The 18,132-nt window shown below is 37.4% G+C and overlaps 1 protein-coding gene across 2 annotated transcripts in view; it reads right to left on the minus strand.

Annotated features, from left to right (window-relative positions):
• sdccag8 (SHH signaling and ciliogenesis regulator sdccag8) overlaps nt 1-18,132 on the minus strand; it is a 415,760-nt gene that overhangs the window by 360,189 nt on the left and 37,439 nt on the right. For both annotated transcript variants that reach the window (XM_073050489.1, XM_073050488.1), the window contains exons 5-7: nt 7,750-7,875; nt 1,348-1,512; nt 556-620 (exon numbers count right to left, since the gene is read on the minus strand). In XM_073050489.1, coding sequence (XP_072906590.1) covers nt 556-620; nt 1,348-1,512; nt 7,750-7,875 — 356 coding nt within the window. The remainder of the gene's footprint in view (nt 1-555; nt 621-1,347; nt 1,513-7,749; nt 7,876-18,132) is intronic.

The following is an 18,132-nucleotide window of genomic DNA, read 5'->3' on the forward strand; positions in this document are numbered from 1 at the left end:
TAAATTCTATTAGATTCCTGTAAATGTTTGCAAGAAAATAATTCTCAACGTAGTGTGTATATGTGACATATATGTACCTTGGTAACAAATTTACATTTGACTTTGACTCACCTATACCCCAAGCATCTCTTTCTCCCCCTTTGGCAGAGTCTGGAAGTCCCACATTGGCCTCATCAGCAAATAAAACTTAAAATAAACAACAGATGCTGGGACTAGAAGGGCTGAGATGGCCTGTTTCCGTGTTGAAATTGTTATGTGGTTATCTAAAACAAGACCAGAAAATGTTGGAAGCACTCAGCAAATCAGGCACTCTGGGCAAAGAAAAGCAGATTGAAAACTTCATTTTCTATTAAATGTTTCTTTTTCAACAAATGGTACCTGACCTGCTGAGTCTGTCCAGCATTTTTGTTTATGGCTTTATACATCATCTCAAAACCCATAGAACTACAGTGGAGATAAATCACATTTGATTGCAAGGAAACAAAGAGCATCATGAGTGACTACACTGGTTCCATATTAATTAAAGGGAACTTTATTTCAATAAAATTCTTTTACCTTAATAATGAAACTTGTATCTCCAGAGTTGCTGTCTTCCCTTCGTATAGACTCTCTAGATTTTCCTGAAAAGGAAAATGAAGTTACTTTCAAGTGAGGTTTCCAATCACATTACAACTTGGTTCTGATGAAAGGTCACTGTTATTCCTTCCATAAACAGCTGAGTATTTTTAGCAGCTTGTTTTTAATTATCCTTCTCTGAATCTTAAGAAGAGTTTGAGACAGTGAATCAATAATTTTCCCTGACTTATGCTTAAACACTCATCTGACGGCTACCCAGGTGGAATGAACATTAAATTCTCCAACTTGTGGTAACTGTTTCCCCTTTCTCTCTCCTCCTGATCCAAGGCCCCTATCATCATGTTGTTTTACCCCCTCCATCTGCCAATCACGCACTCCTCCCACAGGTTCCCCTTCTCACTTCCCTCTCTTTATTCATTTCTCCACATTCCTCTTATCAGATTCCATTATCTTCAGCCCCTTGTTATTTCCATCTGTCACCGCCAAGCGCCTGATGCTGTTCCCACTCTCCCCACCCACCTAGATCAACTTATTGCCTGTAGCTCTTGTTCCACCCCTTCCTTCCACCTTTTTATAATGGTTTTCTCCCCTCAACCTTTCAAACCAGATGAAGAGTCTCAACCCAAAGCACTGACCATTTATCTCCCTCCACAGATGCTGTGGAGTTCCCAGAGTTCTTCTAGCATTTTATGTGTTGCTCCAGATTTCAGCATCTGTAGTCTCTAGTGTTTCTCTCCAAAATAAAAGTGTACACACATACACAGTACTCACTACTTCTTGCTGCCACTTCTTGATTGCTTCTGCAATCGTACTGCACTCATGTTGTGGCAGAGTTGAACACGGCTGATCCTGTTGCTTCAATGGTGAAGAAGTCTGATATACCTTGAGTGAGCTGGTGGGGATTTGATCTCCTGGACAAGCACTTTTTGACTGTTGCTGGAAAGGTTCATAAAGATTACCCAGTATTAGAAATCACAAAAACTTGAAGGAAATAAAACACATTTATCGATGGTATTTACCCATTGGGTAAAAAAGACTTAACAAAAAAGTGTTTTAGAAGGAATGCAGTGGAAACTATCAAAATGTTATCAAGGTTTTAAAGTGCAGAGATGTTGCCCAAGAGCAGGGGGCAGGGAAAAATTGGTGAGAGGCATTGAAATTTAGGATAGGCTTGAATCAGAATCAGGTTCAATATCACTAGCATGTTGTGAAATTTGTTGTTTTGAGGCAGCAGTACATTGCAACACAATAAAAAACCGCAAAATAAAGTATTTAAGAAGTTAAATTTAATAAGTAGTGCAAAAAAAGAAAAAAAGTAATGATGTATTGTTCATGGGTTCAATGTCCATTCAGAAATCTGATGGCAAAGAGAAAGAAGCTGTTCCTGAACTGTTGAGTGTATGCTTTCAGGCTTCTGTACTTCTTCCCTGATGTAGCAATGAGAAGAGGGCATGACCTGGGTGATGGCAGTCAAAAAGAGTTGGTAAGTAGAAAGTAATCAGCACTATCAGTAGATCAATACAGATTTGAGATTATAGTTCAGCATTTAATACCATCATTCCCACAATACTGATTGAGAAGTTGCAGAACGTGAGCCTCTGTACCTTCTTCTGCAATTGGATCCTTGACTTCCTAACCGGAAGACCACAATCTGTGTAGATTGGTGATAACATATCCTCCTCGCTGACAATCAACACTGGCACACCTCAGGGGTGTGTGCTTAGCACACTGCTCTACTCTCTATGTACACATGACTGTGTGACTAGGATTAGCTCAAATACCATCTATAAATTTGCTGATGACACAACCATTATTGGTAGAATCTCAGGTGGTGATGAGAGGGAGATATGCCAACTAGTGGTTTAGTGCCGCAGCAACAGCCTGGAACTCAATGTCAGTAAGATGAAAGAGCTGATTGTGGACTTCAGGAAGGGTAAGACGAAAGAGCACATACAAATCCTCACAGGGATCAGAAGTAGAGAGAGTGAGCAGTTTCAAGTTCCTGGCTGTCAAGATCTCTGAGGATCCAACCTTGTCCCAACATATTGATGTAGTTACAAAGAAGGCAAGACAGAAGCTATATTTTATTAGGATGTTTGAAGAGATTTGGCATGCAACAAATACACTCAAAAACTTCTATAGTTGTACGGTGGAGAACATTCTGACAGGCTGCATCACTGTCTGGTATGGAGGGGCTACTGCACAGGACCGAAAGAAGCTGCAGAAGATTGTAAATCTAGTCAGCTCCATCTTGGGTACCAGCCTACAAAGAACCCCGGACATCTTCAGGGAGTGGTGTCTCAGAAAGACAGCGTCCATTATTAAGGTCTTCCAGCATCCAGGGCATGCCTTTTTCTCAGCGCTACCATCAGGTAGGAGGTACACACTCAGCAATTCAGGAACAGCTTTTTCCCCCTTTGCCATCCGATTCCTAAATGGACATTGAATCTTTGGACCCTACCACACTCTTTTTAAAAAATGTACAGTATTTTTGTTTTTTGCACTTTTTAAAAATCTATTGAATACACATAATTTATTTATTTATTTATTATTTATTTGAAAATATATATTTATTTTTTCTCTCTGCTAGATTATATATTGCATTGAACTGCTGCTGCTAAGTTAATAAATTTCACATCACATGCACATGCAGTTCAACTCTTTGAGTGATTATGCAGAAAGTTTCAAGTTAATAACTCATCAGTTAATAACTCATCAGGGGTGATTGATAAGTTTGTGGCCCAGGTAGAAGGACATGAGTTATTACTTGATGTAATAGAAGGAGATGAGTTACCTGCATGTGTGTAATGAGAGCTGTATAACTCATCTCCTTCTAGCTTAGGCCACAAACTTATCAATCACCCCTGCTGTGGACACTTTCTGGAGGTCCAAGATCTGTATGCTCCACAACCGCTGGACTAAGTGTGTAAATGTAGGATGGGACTATGTTGAAAAATACATGTGCTAGGTTTTCTAAAATTGACTCCTTCTACCTTAGGCCACAAACTTATCAATCACCCCTCGTATATTGCCCAGACTATTATTTCTCTTTCAGACCCTACCAATAGAGATAAACCAAAATCAATTCAATGAATGGAACAAAATGTTATTAAGATATATATGGCAAGGTTAAAGGTCTAGAGTTTGTCTCAAAACTTCGCAATTAGCCAAGAAAAAGCGGGGGATGGGGCCTACCTTCTCTTAGAGAATATTCTGCAGCACAGTTGAGAGCTGTGATATGCTGGTGCACCCCATCATATGACGCTCAATAGAAAAATATTGAAGAGAGGATACTTTCCATCCCCATACAGGCAATTTTGGCTGATAACAACCTACTCAGTTACATAATTACTACTGATAACCCATGGGTGAAATGGTCTCTTAAAATATGGAAAACCATTATAAAAGAATGAGATATTGCAATTCTTAAATGGTGTGCATATGACTTGGATTTTACGCTGAATAAACTGGATGCTAGATTTAAGGACTGGATAGCTAAAGAAATAACAGTTTTTTGCAATATAATGAAAGAAGGAACACTGTTCAGTTTTGAAATGCTTAAAGAAAAACACTTATTAGAAAAACAAGACTTTAATCGATATTTGCAGATGCGACAGTATGTTAATAGGAGGGTTAAAAATGTAACCAAGGCAAGAACATGTTTGATAGAGCTATTTAGAAAAGCATATAATTCAGATAATGGTAATAGAATCATTTCAAACTTGTATAAGGGTTTGTCAAATCTTAAAACGTATTCGACTTGATACATTAAAACAAAATGGGAGAAAGGAGGGATAATTATATCTGAGGAAGAATGGACAATAATATGGAGGTATCAATGCATGTGTACCAGTTCACAGAAATGGAGGGAGTTTGGATGGAAAAACTTGATAAGATATTTTATTACACCCTCTCAGAAATCCCATTTGATAGTAACCTCCCCTGTTTGCTGGAGAAATTGTGGAAATCAAAATGCAAACTATCATCATATTTTCTAGGATTGCCTCATTATCAAAGACTTTTGGAGTGGGATACACAATGCCCTACAAGACATTTCTAAATGTAAAATACCATTAGAAAGTAAGACCATATATTTTGGGTATGAACTTCAAGAATGGCTGAAAAGAGATAAATATTTAATGACTACGTATATTGCTGGTGGCTGGTAAAAAGATTCTTACCAGGAAATGGTTATCACAGGAGAGCCCAACTTTAAAAGCATGGATGGAAATTACAATGGACATTTACAAAATGGAGAAGATAACAGTATCTGCTAATCATAAGCTGGAACAATTTGATTCATACTGGGAAAAATGATTTAACTACATAACACTTCATAGGCCTGACTTTATTCTCACAAATCAATGAATATGTTGTAAAAAAAAATGACTCCCTACTTGTACATAGTTTTTTCCTTTTGCTTGTTCTTTCTTTCCTCTCTTCTCTATGTATATACTTCAGATAAATATTATGTGGAGATTTGTGGAAAATATGAATATATGATATATATGTACAGTATCTAAAATACATCTTATGGAAATGTTTGTTTTATGATGAACTTCAATAAAAAATAAATTACAAAAAAACTGTCTACTGTAAGGATGATGGATTCAGTTCCTCAGTAGGTGGAAAAGTACAGTGCCTATAAAAAGTATTCACCCCATTGGATGTTTATATATTTCATTGTTTTACAACATTGAATCACAGTGGATTTAATTTGGTTTTAGAAGTCACATAGTTAGTTAAATGGAGATTACCGTGTGCAGTCAAGGTGTTTCAATTGGTTGTAGTGAAACTATACCTGAATCTTGAAGGTTCAACTGTTGATGAGTCAGTATCCTGGCAAAAACTACACCATGAAGACAAAAGAACACTCTAAGCAACTCTGCAAATAGGTTATTGAAAAGCACAAATTGGGAGATGGATACAAGAGAATTTCCAAGTCAATGAATATTCCTTGGAGTACAGTTAAGCCAATCAACAAGAAATGGACAGAATATGGCACAGCTGTAATTCTGCCTAGAGCAGGCCATCCTCAAAAGCTGAGTGACCTTGCAAAAAGGGGTCAGGTGAGGGAGGCTACCAAGAGACCTTGCGACAACTCTGGAGGAGTTACAAGCTTCAGTGGCTGAGATGGGAGAGACTGCGCATACAACAACTGTTCCCCAGGTGCTTCACCGGTTGCAGTTCTATGGGATAGTGGCAGAGAGAAAGCCACAGTTGGAAAAAAAAGCTCACATGAAATCTTGCCAGAAGGCATGTGGGAATCTCTGAAGTCAATTGGAAGAAGTTTCTATGGTCTGATGAAGCCAAAATTGAGCTTCATGGCCATCAGACTAAATGCTGTTTGGTATAAGCAGACCCTGGAAGGTTTGTGAAGGTAGAGGGTAAAATAAATGCAGCAAAACATAGGGAAATCCTGGAGGAAAACTTGATGCAGTCTGCAAGAGGACTGCAACCTGGAAGAAGGTTTGTTTTCCAGCAGTGCAATGACCCTAAGCATAAAGCCAAAGCTACACAGGAATGGCTTAAAAACAACAAAATTAACATCCTGGAATGGCCAAGTCAGGGTGCAGACCTCAATACAATTGAGAATTTGTGGCTGGACTTGAAAAGTGCTGTTCACTCACAATCTACATGCAATCTGACAGAACTTAAGCAGTTTTGTAAAGTAGAAAGGGGAAAAATTGCAGTGTCCTGATGTACAAAACTGATAGAGACCTACAGACTCCAGACAGTCTCAAGGCTATAATTGCTGCCAAAGGTGCATCTACTAAATACTGACTTGAACAGGGGTGAATACTTATGCAATCAATTATTTTGTTTTATATTTAAAATTAATTTAGATCACTTTATAGAGACGTTTTCACTTTGACACAAGTCTTTTACTTTTAATCGTGTCAAAAAAAAAACCCAAATTAAATCCACTGTGATTCAATGTTGTAAAACAATAAAACATGAAAACTTCCAAGGGGGTGAATACTTTTTATAGGCACTGTATATATTAATTTAAAAAATAAAACCTGTTCTACAAGAGCTTTGAGATAGGATTAATTAGTAGCTCTTCAAAGCACCAGGAAAAAGGTTAAATCGTCACCTTTGTATTGCATATCTAAAAAGGGCTCAAAATTTGATCAGGGACAAAATGAATAAAATGTAAAGTCATTAGATTTATTCTTAAGAATACAAAACATTTGTACATGTCCATAAACCATTTGACTTAAATTATGCACATTCTATAATTTAGGTCCCAAATAACTGCAAATAAATGGCATTTGATGTCTACATGAAGAATCTCATTTGACATGCAAATACCCTTTGCATTCTAGGAAATGTTAATCATTTGAATATAGATAAAGAGTTCCCTTGCAAGTATATGCAGCACACAATAAACTACACTGATGCCTCTGTCTAGAAGCTTTTGTATGTCATGCATGAATCGTTACGGACTTTCAGGATTCAGCAAACAAGCAATCCAAGTTTGATAACTATTAATTACAGCCACTAATCAATGTGAGTCCTACTGAGCAACCCACTTCAGGTGACCCGGTTGAGTATAAAAGTTCATTCTGCATGAAAGTTTTCACACAATGTAATCTATTAGGCCACTGTGGAATTGAGAAAATAATTCATGCAAGTATTCATGTAAAAAATATTCATGTAACAATGATCACTGTCTTAGCTTGCCAAATCCCAGCATACCAGATACAGATTACAAGCAAATCCCTCATACTTAAACTTCAGTTTATGAACCTCTCATTTTAACTATAAGTTAAAAACAAAAGTAGTGTTATTAAAATATTAGACCAAAAAAAGGGAGTGGAATTAGGCCATTTGGCCCATCAAGTTTGTTCCGGCATTGCATAACTGACTTACATTCCCTCTCAACCCCATTCTCTTGTCTACTCCCTTTAACCTCACGAACCAAGAACCAATCAACCTCTGCTCTAAATATACCCAATGGTTTGGCCTCCATAGCCATCTGTGGCAATGAATTCCACAGATTCACCACCCTCTGACTAAGGAAATTCCTCCTCATCTCTGTTTTAAACAGACATCGCTCTATTCTGAGGTTATGCCCTTTGGTCCAAGACTTCCCCACTACAGAAATCGTCCTCTCCTCATTTACTCTATCTTGAAAAACACAATATGTCCTGGGAGATTCAGACTTACTGGAAAAGAGCCCACTGGTGCTTCATTCACAGCATCACAAGTTGCTCTTGATTTTAGTTCTTCTTGCAGCTTTTCATTTTCAACCACAACAACCTGTACCCGCTGCTTCATTTGTGTAAACTCCTCCTGAATTGGTAAAATACACAACATGCAATGTCAGACATTTAACAGTGAATGAACTGAGATTAGGTTCTTTGCCTAGTAAAGAATATTTAAAACTCCATTTTCCCCATTGAGAATTAAAGCAATTATGAATATTGAATATATTGATTTTGGTTATTTTGAACATTTTGCTCAAATTTACTATACAAACATGAAATGAGACTTTTATTTTGAAATATACCCAATTTTTCAGCACTGGAAGAGCATTAAAAATCTATAGTTCACCTAGAAGCACAAATTAAGAGATAGAATATCACCATCATAGTTGAAACCATAGACAATATCTGTGGCAATTTACAATGTCAAGTTATTGCATTGATTTATGTCCATTCATATTGAAACTATTCAGAGACCAATTAAACCATGTAAAATGATTTATATGCATTGCATACATCAACTAATATGTGATAGGAATTAAAGATTAGCAAAATCTATTTGACTACACTAATATCTAATTTTAATTTTATATTGCATTTTTATACCCTTTAATCGTATCACATTTTTAAAACCAGCTGATATAAATTTTGAATGCAAGAATAATTCAATATATTTTCTGTAAGTACACGTGCAACTGCTGCACTATACTTAATTTTGAAACACAACAAAATCTGAATAAAAATATTTGAAACCCATGTTTCTAAGCATTTCACCATATTGAAACTTCTAATTTATAGTGCTCAGGAGAATTAATCTTTGGTATGAGTGCAATGATAATTTTCAAGCATCAGGGCTGGACTGCAATGCTGTCTTTTCCCTCCAATTTAGTAACTGCCACATCATTATTGAATGAATATTGCTGACAAATGTAAAGTCAGAGGAAAGCTTTTTTACCTAACTGTAACGTTGTGCATTGTAGCAAAGCCCCTCATGATTAGAATGTGGCTTTTAAATTGCATTTCTTATTATAAGGATAAAACTGAAATATAATTCCATGTTGCAAGAGATTCACAAAAATGCAACAATATTTTATAAATTGTTAACAAATAGTAAGTTAACAAATTTCATGACATATGCCAGTGATAATAAACCTGATTCTGATTCTGTATTGCATGTATTACAGTTAAAGTCATGAAATTAAAATTTCTGACAATTTTATTTCTCGTACTATTAACTTACGACATTAACTGCCCATTTAGTCTTCACCCTTCCCACTATTCAGGGCCAGAGGCATTTCTTTTCCCAGGCAAGAGATCAATTAATTTATACATTTATCAATTAGTGCATTATATTCTCTGACTGTAATGTTGTATCCTCTGAAAAAGGATGCCAGAAAATATATGGTGACCACTTCTGCAACTAGACTGTAACCATGACCAGAAGTTTCTGGTCAGTTATGACTTCATACCATTCCTACTCTGAGCACTTTGACTCAATGTTATGGTTCTTGTGAAGATAGATACTATTTAGAAGCACAGTATCTCATCTTCTGACTAGGCACGTTGGATTTTTCCAGGTTCCATAAGGTCTCCAGAATACCAAATTATGCTTGATCTAGATCCATTTTCTTTTTGTTTTTTTTTCCACTCAAATTACGACCATCCGCTTCTATCTTGGTTCCTCATTTCTTTTGTTATTTAATATCTGCTGCCTTCCATTCTATTGTTTTTTTTTAAACTCCTTTAGCCTTTTTCTCCATCTTAAAAAAACTTTTTGATTTGCCTGCTTTTACCACTTTGTAACTTAAGACATTAATTCTGTTTTTTCTCTTCATAGCTGTTGCTGACCTGTTAAATATTTCCATCATGACTTGCTTTCATAGAGTAAGTTGGTCTGTTATTTCATAAACGTCACAGCAAAATTTAGAACAGTACAATACAGGATGGGCCCTTCAGACCACAATATCGTGCCAACTGAAATAAACCTACTCCATGATTAATCTAATTATTCTGCCCTACAGAGCCTATAACCCTCTATTTTTTTTCCATCAATATGCCCATTTAGGAATCTCTCACTGTATCAGCCTCTCCTACCATCCATGGCAGTGCAGTCCATGTAAAAAACCAACCTCTGATATAGATAGATACTTTATTGCTCCCAAAGGAAATTACAGTGTCACAGTAGCATTACAAGTACAGATATACAAATATTAGGAGAAGTAAGAAAGAATAAAAAATAAGTTACCTCAAACAGTCTAACAGGAGGTCACTTCTACGGCTATAATATTGACTATTATAGAGCCTAATGACCCAGGGCAAGAATGGCCTCAAATAGCGCTCTTTGGAGCCGCACAGTTGTCTTAGTCTATTACTGAAAGTGCTCCTCTGTTCTGCAGAAGGTGTGAAACATTGTCCAGAATTGCTAGGATTTTCCATAGGGTTCTTTGTTCTACCACAGTGTGTCTAGTTTGACTCCTCTAACAGAGCCTGCCTTTCTAATCACTTTATTGAGCCTGTTGGCATCTCCCGTGTTGGTGCCATTGCCCCGCACACCACCTCATAGAAGATTGTATCGGCCACAACAGACTGGTAGAACACGTGAAGGAGAGACCTTCTTCTTCTTCATGTGCCTTGCACATTACACGCTTGGGCGATCATGGCTTTCCACATCGAACAACCCCTCACAGCGTCAATGATATCTCGCACATTTAGATTTGTTAGTTCTTTCACAGTGTCCATATATTTCTTCTTTGCCTTCCTCTTCCGCATTTCCCAGGCATACAGCCTTGTAATGTAAGGCATTTTATTTCTCCCTTCTTGATGACATGGCCCAGGAAATTAAGTTTCCTCTCATTTAATGTTCTCATTAAAGATCTTTTTGTATGGGCACGTTGGAGTACTGTCTCATTAGTTACCCTACCTCTATATGATATTTTCAGCATTCTTCTAAGAAACCACATTTCTGTTGCTTCTAAGTTTCTTTGGAGTTCTGGTGTTATAGTCCATGTTTCGGAAGTGTAGAGCAAGATTGACCAGATGTAACATTTTAGTAGCCTAAACCTTGTTGTCATAGAAATGCATCTGTTGGTAAAAATGGATTTCATTTTTTGGAAGTTGGCTTTGGCAATGGCAAATCTTTTTATTTCTATTTTATCTCTAGCATCTTGTGATATAAAGCTACCAAGGTAATTAAAGATGGTCTTTTGTTCAATTGCTTGGTTAGCGATGTACAATTGGAAGTTGGGAGTATCCTGCTGTTTTGATATTACCGTACGTTTGTTTTTTTTTTATAGTTGATGGTTAGACCAAAATCTGCACTTATTTGTACTACTTTGTCTAGGAGGATTTGTAGGTCTTCTGCAGTACTTGCTATTAGGGTGGTATCATCTGCATATCTTATATTGTTGATGTTAACACCTCCAATTTTATCCCATCTAGGTCTTCTATTTCTCTGAGAATCATTTCACTAGAGATATTAAATAATTCTGATGAGGCAACACATCCCTGTCTAACTCCTCTTTGAATTTTAGTCCAACTGCTTATATTATCATCAATTTTTACCGCCACTGTTTTGTTCCAATATAAATTTTGAAGCAGTTGTTGGTCCCTTCCATCAATGTTTAGTTTAGTGAGAATTTGAAAAAATTTTTCATGATGCACTTTGTCGAATGCTTTAGTGAAATCAATAAAACATAAAAAGACATCATTTTGATATTCAATTGCCCTTTCAGAAAGCACTTGTAGTATGAAAATTGTGTCCCTAGTTCCTTTATCCTCAATAAACCCATATTGCAGTTTAGAAGTTTCTGACCTTAATTTGTTTTTAATTCGACTCAGAACAATTTTCAACAAAATCTTTATTATGTGACTCATAAGACTGATTGTTTTATAATTTTTGCAGTCAATCGGTCCAAGAATTTTTGGCAGAATTATAAATACTGATTTCAAGAGATCGTCAGGCAATACACTAGGCTCATATATGCCATTAAACAGTTCAAAAAGAATATCTATGCCCAGATCTTCTAGGGCTTGTATCATTTCCACTGAAATTTCATCAGGTCTAATGGCTTTACCATGTTTCATGCTTTTCATTGCTTTAGTTATTTCTTCTTTGGTATAGCTGGCCAGAATTAGGGTGATTAATATATGGGGTTCCCCTCTATTATCTTCAAAAAGCTGCTCTATGTACTGAATCCACCTCTCACATATTTTATCTGGATCTGTTAGTATGGATCCGTCTGCTGATCTTATACATCCTGTAGAGGAGGTTTTCTTAATTCCAGTAATTTCCTTAATTTTCTTGTGCATTTCTTTGCTGTTGTTAATATGGCCTTCTACTTTATTACATTTTTGATTCAGCCATTCTTCCTTTGCAATATCGCACAATTGTCTGGACTGTCTGTCTAGCTCTCTGTATTGCACTTCATTATTCTTCACTAACCTTCTTTGTTCCATTAGTTCTAGAATTTCTTGGGTTATCCACCCTTTGTTGGTGTGTTGGATTTCTTGTACTCGGATTATCCCTTCTGCTGATTGCTGTATAGCATATTTAAATCTGTCCCAAATAGGTGGTGTTTCGTTTTCGTTGAGGAGGAGAGACCAGTGTACTCCAAAGGACCTCAACCTCCTCAGGAAGTACAGCGACTCTGGCCCTTCTTGTACTCAGCCTCTCCATTAGTGCTCCACTCAAGTCTGACATCTAGGTGCACCCCCAGGTACTTGTAGGTCCTCACCACATTCACATCCTCACCATCAATAGGAACAGGGAGCAATGCAGGGTTAGTCTTCCTAAACTCCATCACCATCTCCTTTGTCTTACTAAAGCTGAGCTGCAGGTCATTCTACAGGCTTGCACCATTTGACAAAGCCCTCTGCCAGGGCCATATATTTATCCACTTGTCCTCCTTTTATATACCCAACTATTGCTGAGTCATCAGAGAATTTCTGCAGATGTCATGACTCAGTGTTGCATCTAAAGTCTGAGGTATACAGGGTAAACAGGAAGGAAATCAATACAGTCCCCTATGGGGCCCAGTGCTGCTTATAGCTATGTCTGATACACAGCTCTGAAGCCATACAAACTGTAATCTCAACTCTGTATTTCCATCCTTTTCTTGGTTATTAAGTACTTACCACCTTCTGCTTTAAAAACATTCAAGGACTCTGTCCCAAAGACTGAAGAGAAAATTTTTTGTCTCATCTGTTTTAAGTAAGAAGTTCCTTAGTCTTAAGCAGTGATTCTTAGTTCTGGACACTCCTATAACTGGAAATATTCCTCCACAATGTCAAGACCACTCAGAATCATAGAAGTTTCAACAACGTCACCTCTCACTCTCTAAACTCCAAGGAGACTGACACTGTATGCAACACTCCAATTCTGATCTTATCAAGGCCCTCATGGACAGGAGTCTCAATCTCCCTTTGTTTGTTTTCAATTCTCCAAAGCAATAAGTAACATCGCTAGTTTTTATAATCAATTCCTGTATGCAAATCATGCACTGGGAAACCCCTATGTCTCCGAAATTGAGATCTGAGAATCTCCAGCCATTTAGATGATATGCTTCTATTTTTATTTTCCTGACAAAATGGACAATTTCACATTTCCATATATTATATTCTAGTTGCCAGACCTATCCATTTACTGATAACTTCTTTATGTTCTTTTTACAACTTACTTTTTTTGCATAGCTTTTGTATCATTAGAACATTTAGTAACCATACCTTCTGTACATTCAAAGAGGAAGCAACAGTGCAGATTTTTGAGGCATATTGCTTGTTACGTTTTGCCAATGAAAAAAAAACCATTTGCAGTTTCCTGCTATATAGATAAACGAATAAGTTACCTCCGATGTCGCAACTCCATTACCATGGTTCTGGAGGAATGGAAAATTGCTAATGTCATTCCACCCTATAAGAAGGGATGGTGGCAGAAGAAAGAAAATTGTAAGCCAGTTAGTCAAGAGTTGGGAAAATATTATAGTCGATTGTTAAGGATGTGGTTTCGAGGTACTTGGAGGCATATGATAAAATAGGTCAAAGTCAGCACACTTTCCTCAAGGGAAAATCTTGCTAGACAAGTCTGTTGGAATTCTCTGGGGAAATAACAAGGAGGACAAGGAGAATTGGTGGATATTGTGCACTTAGATTTTCCAAAGGCCTTTGACAAGGAGCTACTCATGAGGCTGCTTATCAAGTTAAGAGCAAATTGTATTGCAGGAAAGATATGAGCATGGATAAAGCATCGGCTAATTGGCAGGATGCAAAGAGTGGGAAGAAAGGGAGCCTTTTCTGGTTGGTGTTCCACAGGGGTCTTGGTTAGGACTGCTTTTTATGTTATATGTCAATGACTTGGGTGATGGAACCGATTGCTTTGTAGAAAAGTTTGCAGACGATATGAAGACAGGTGGAGGAACAGGTAGTTTTGAGGATGTAGGTAGACTGCAGAAGGATTTAGACAGATTAGGAGAATCGGTAAAGAAGTGGCAGATGGAATACGGTATTGGGAAGTGTATGGTCATGCACTTTGGTAAAAAGTGTGGACTATTTTCAAAAGAGAGAAAATTCAATAATCTGAGGTGCAAAGGGACTTGGGAGTCCTTGTGCAGGATTCCCTAAAGGTTAACTTGCAGCTTGAGTCTATGGTGAGGAAAGCAAAAACAATGTTAGCATTCATTTTAAGAGGACTAGAGTAGAAAAGCAAATTTGCAATGTTTAGACTTGATAAAGCACAGGTAAGGCCTCACTTGGGAGTATTGTGAGCAGTTTTGAGCTGCTTATCTAATAAAGGATAGTGCTGACATTGAAGAAGGTTCAAAGGAGGTTCACATAAATTATTCCGGGATTATAAGGCTTGCCATATGAAGAGTGTTTGATAATTCTGGGCCTGTGCTCACCGGAAAACGGAAAAATGAGGGGTGACCTCATTGAAACCTATTGCAAGGTGGAAAGCTTTGATAGAATGGATGTGGAGAAGATGTTTCCTATGGTGGAACTGTCTAACAACCAGAGCACATAGCTTGAAAATAGAGGAGTGTCCTTTTAGAACTGTAATGAGGAATTTCTTTAGAGAGTGGTAAATCTGTGGAATTCCATTACTACAGGTGACTGTGGAAGCCAAGTCATTGGGTAAATTTAAGATGGAGATTGATAGATTTTAATTAGTCAAGGCATAAAGGGATTTGGGGAGAAGGCAGGAGATTGTGGCAGAGAGGGAAAACCGATCAGCCATGATGAAATGGCAGAGAAGACATGATGGGCCAAATGGCCTATATATTATAGTTCTATGGCTTTTACTTCGCAATAGCATCCTAATCAAATGCCCTTTGGAAATCCAAGAGTTCATTCATTGCCTGACCTTTTAACCACACTATGTATTACTTCTTCCAACTTAATTAGACATGACTTCTCACAAACCCCCAAGTGAAGGAATTTTTTCCTATTGTTTCTAAAGGTCAACTCATCACCATGAGATAACACCGTCTAGTTGTAGACTCTCCAGTTTAAGAAGCCATCTCTTCTCCAGTTATGCCTCCCTATCTCTCTCATTCTTCTCAGCTGCAATGAATGTAAACTCAGTCTCCTTGATCCTTCTTTACACAGTGGCCACTCATTTTACAACTACCGTAGATTCCGTACTACAGAGCGCACCTGATTAAAAGCCGCAGGCTCTAATTTTAGAAAGAAAATCAATTTTGTACTTGTACAAGCCCCACCGGATTTTAAGCCGCAGGTGTCCCATGTTGTAATATGAGATATTTACACAGAAAGATATTACACGCGAGGATTTTTTTAACTTTTAATTAAATCCGTATGGTAACATAAACAAATACATATTGCAAATGCTTTTTTTCGAACCGTGCCTGTAACACGGCTACTTTTAAATATACATACGTATCGGTAACACACAAATTACGTTGCGTATACTTTTTTACTGAACAGTGCACGAACAACATTCCAATATCTCCTAACGACTGGTAAAAAAATATATACTGCAGCCTACCAGGAAAAGTTATTGATCGCCTTTAACTTAAAAGCAGCGTTCTCGCGCGGGTCTAATGCGCTCGCCCCCACCTTTCCATTTATCGCAAACCGGTATTTTCCCACAACCGGATGTGACGTCATAGCATCCCGGGATGTAGTACAGAAAACAAATATACTTAAAACACTTCTAACTTTAACTAGAAAATACTAACAAATGAATTACTAAGCGAAAATATTATAAACTAAATAACTGCCATAAAGGCAGCACAATGCTTTTCTTCGAGTGTTTTCCATGTTGATGAGGGTGAGTACAAATGACTGATTTACAATAATTTAATTGTGAAAGTGCGCTTGATTTATCGTACAATTTCATTGGACCTCTGTGAACTACTCATCAATTTTATTGGTCTACTGTTACGAGGCAAAATGTTTTTGGCGGCATGAAAAAAAACCATGCATTAGCCGCACCGTAGTAAAGGCCGCAGTGTTCAAAGCTGTTCAAAGCGTGGGGAAAAAGTAGCGGCTTATAATCCGGCATCTACGGTAGATCCTGCCAATTCATAAGAATATTGACACTACATTATAACCCCACCCATTTTAAATTCTCATGGATACAAATTCTCATGGATACAATTCAAAAACATTGCAAACATGATTTTTTTTCAGGCAGATTTATAAATAAATGTTCAGATATCTACCTGAAGAAATATCACCCTTCACAAATGTGAGGGAAATCCATCACTTTTAAGAACGTGGATGTCAAAACAGCAAATATTTTTCTCAGACTACTGATAAATGTCATTAGTTTTTGGTAATATAAATAGTCATGGACATTAATCAGGAAACCAGACAGTGGGAAAAAACCCTAGATAAATGTAGGTGTCAAGAGGATATATTATTTATGATTAGCAATTTATCATAGTTGATCCATTTATCCAAAGTTTTTTTTTTACAATAACTGAAAGTAACTGATTTTGCAATAAGTAATAACTAAAAAAAGTACCCAGAAACTTAACCATAAATCAACACTGAAAAATTCAAGCCCTTTAAATGTACTACAAGGAAATTTTGCATCTAGTAACAAGTATGTGTGAAATAATAAATGGGATTAGACAGTTGTTCCTTTGTGTTTGGTATTACCAAACATACATGCAGTTCAGCTACAGTTTCATAATAATAGGCATCCGTTAGTCTTGAGAGACCATGGATTTGCACCTTGGAATATTTCCAGGGCGCAGGCTTGGGCAGGGTTGTATGGGAGACCAGCAGTTGCCCATGCTGCAAGTCTCCCCTCTCCACGCCACCAATGTTGTCCAAGGGAAGGGCAAGGGCCGATACAGCTCGGCACCGGTGTTGTCACAGAGCAATATGTGGTTAAGTGCCTTGTTCAAGGACACAACACGCTGCCTTAGCTGAGGCTCAAACTAGCAACCTTCAGATCACTTAGCCACTTGGCCATGCGCCAACACACAGTTTCATAGCAGCAACCTAATTTCCTATGTTGGTCTTAGTTCCAGTCACAAGCAATTAAGTCACAGTTGGATAGGGTAGAGAAGGATGCTTATGGCATGCTTCCCTTTGTAGGTTGGGACAGAATAAAAAAGTAGGGACATCATGGGTCAACTCTACAAAACATTGATTAGATTGCAGTTGAAGTAATGTGTTGACCTGAACTGCACACGTTAAGTATGCAGCAGTGTTGGACAGAGTACAAAGGAGATTCATCAGGATGTTGCTCAGAGGAAATTGAGGAGGCAAATACAATCACTATATTTAGAAGACATGAAAAAGGCAAGGTGTTGAACATTACAGAGTTGATGTGGGTAAATGGGCAAAAAGTAGTCATTGTTGTGATAGCTAAAGCATTTGTTTCTGTGTTGCACAACTATGACTGGACTATGTGTACAAGCTGTGTCATCTCTCCAAATTCTTGTTTCAGGCTAGGGGATCAAGAAAATTAACTCATTACTTTTTGAATAAATGAAGATTAGGAAAAAAATACTACAGATGCTGGAACTATGAAATTTAAAAATGTGAAAATCTCACATCAACTATCATTGGTGAAAAGAAACATAATTACTATTTTGCACATCTTCTTTGTTTCTCTTTTCACAGCTGCTGCCTGACCTGCTGTGTGTTTCCACCATTCCCTGTTTTTATTATTATTTCTAGATGCTGGTCCATCTGGAATACAGTCTCAGCATCTGAGAGGGGCTCTAGCAAGACACACATTTAAGAAGCAATTAAAGGCTGTAGGTGATGAAGGATTTCGTCTACTGACATTAACGAAAGGCTCTTGTATCCAGCTGAAATTTCCTTTCTTCACCTGTTTTACAATCCTTTCTTCAACAGCATTCATGTTATA

Source organism: Hemitrygon akajei, chromosome 7, assembly GCF_048418815.1.
Source record: "Hemitrygon akajei chromosome 7, sHemAka1.3, whole genome shotgun sequence".
Lineage (NCBI taxonomy): Eukaryota > Metazoa > Chordata > Chondrichthyes > Myliobatiformes > Dasyatidae > Hemitrygon > Hemitrygon akajei.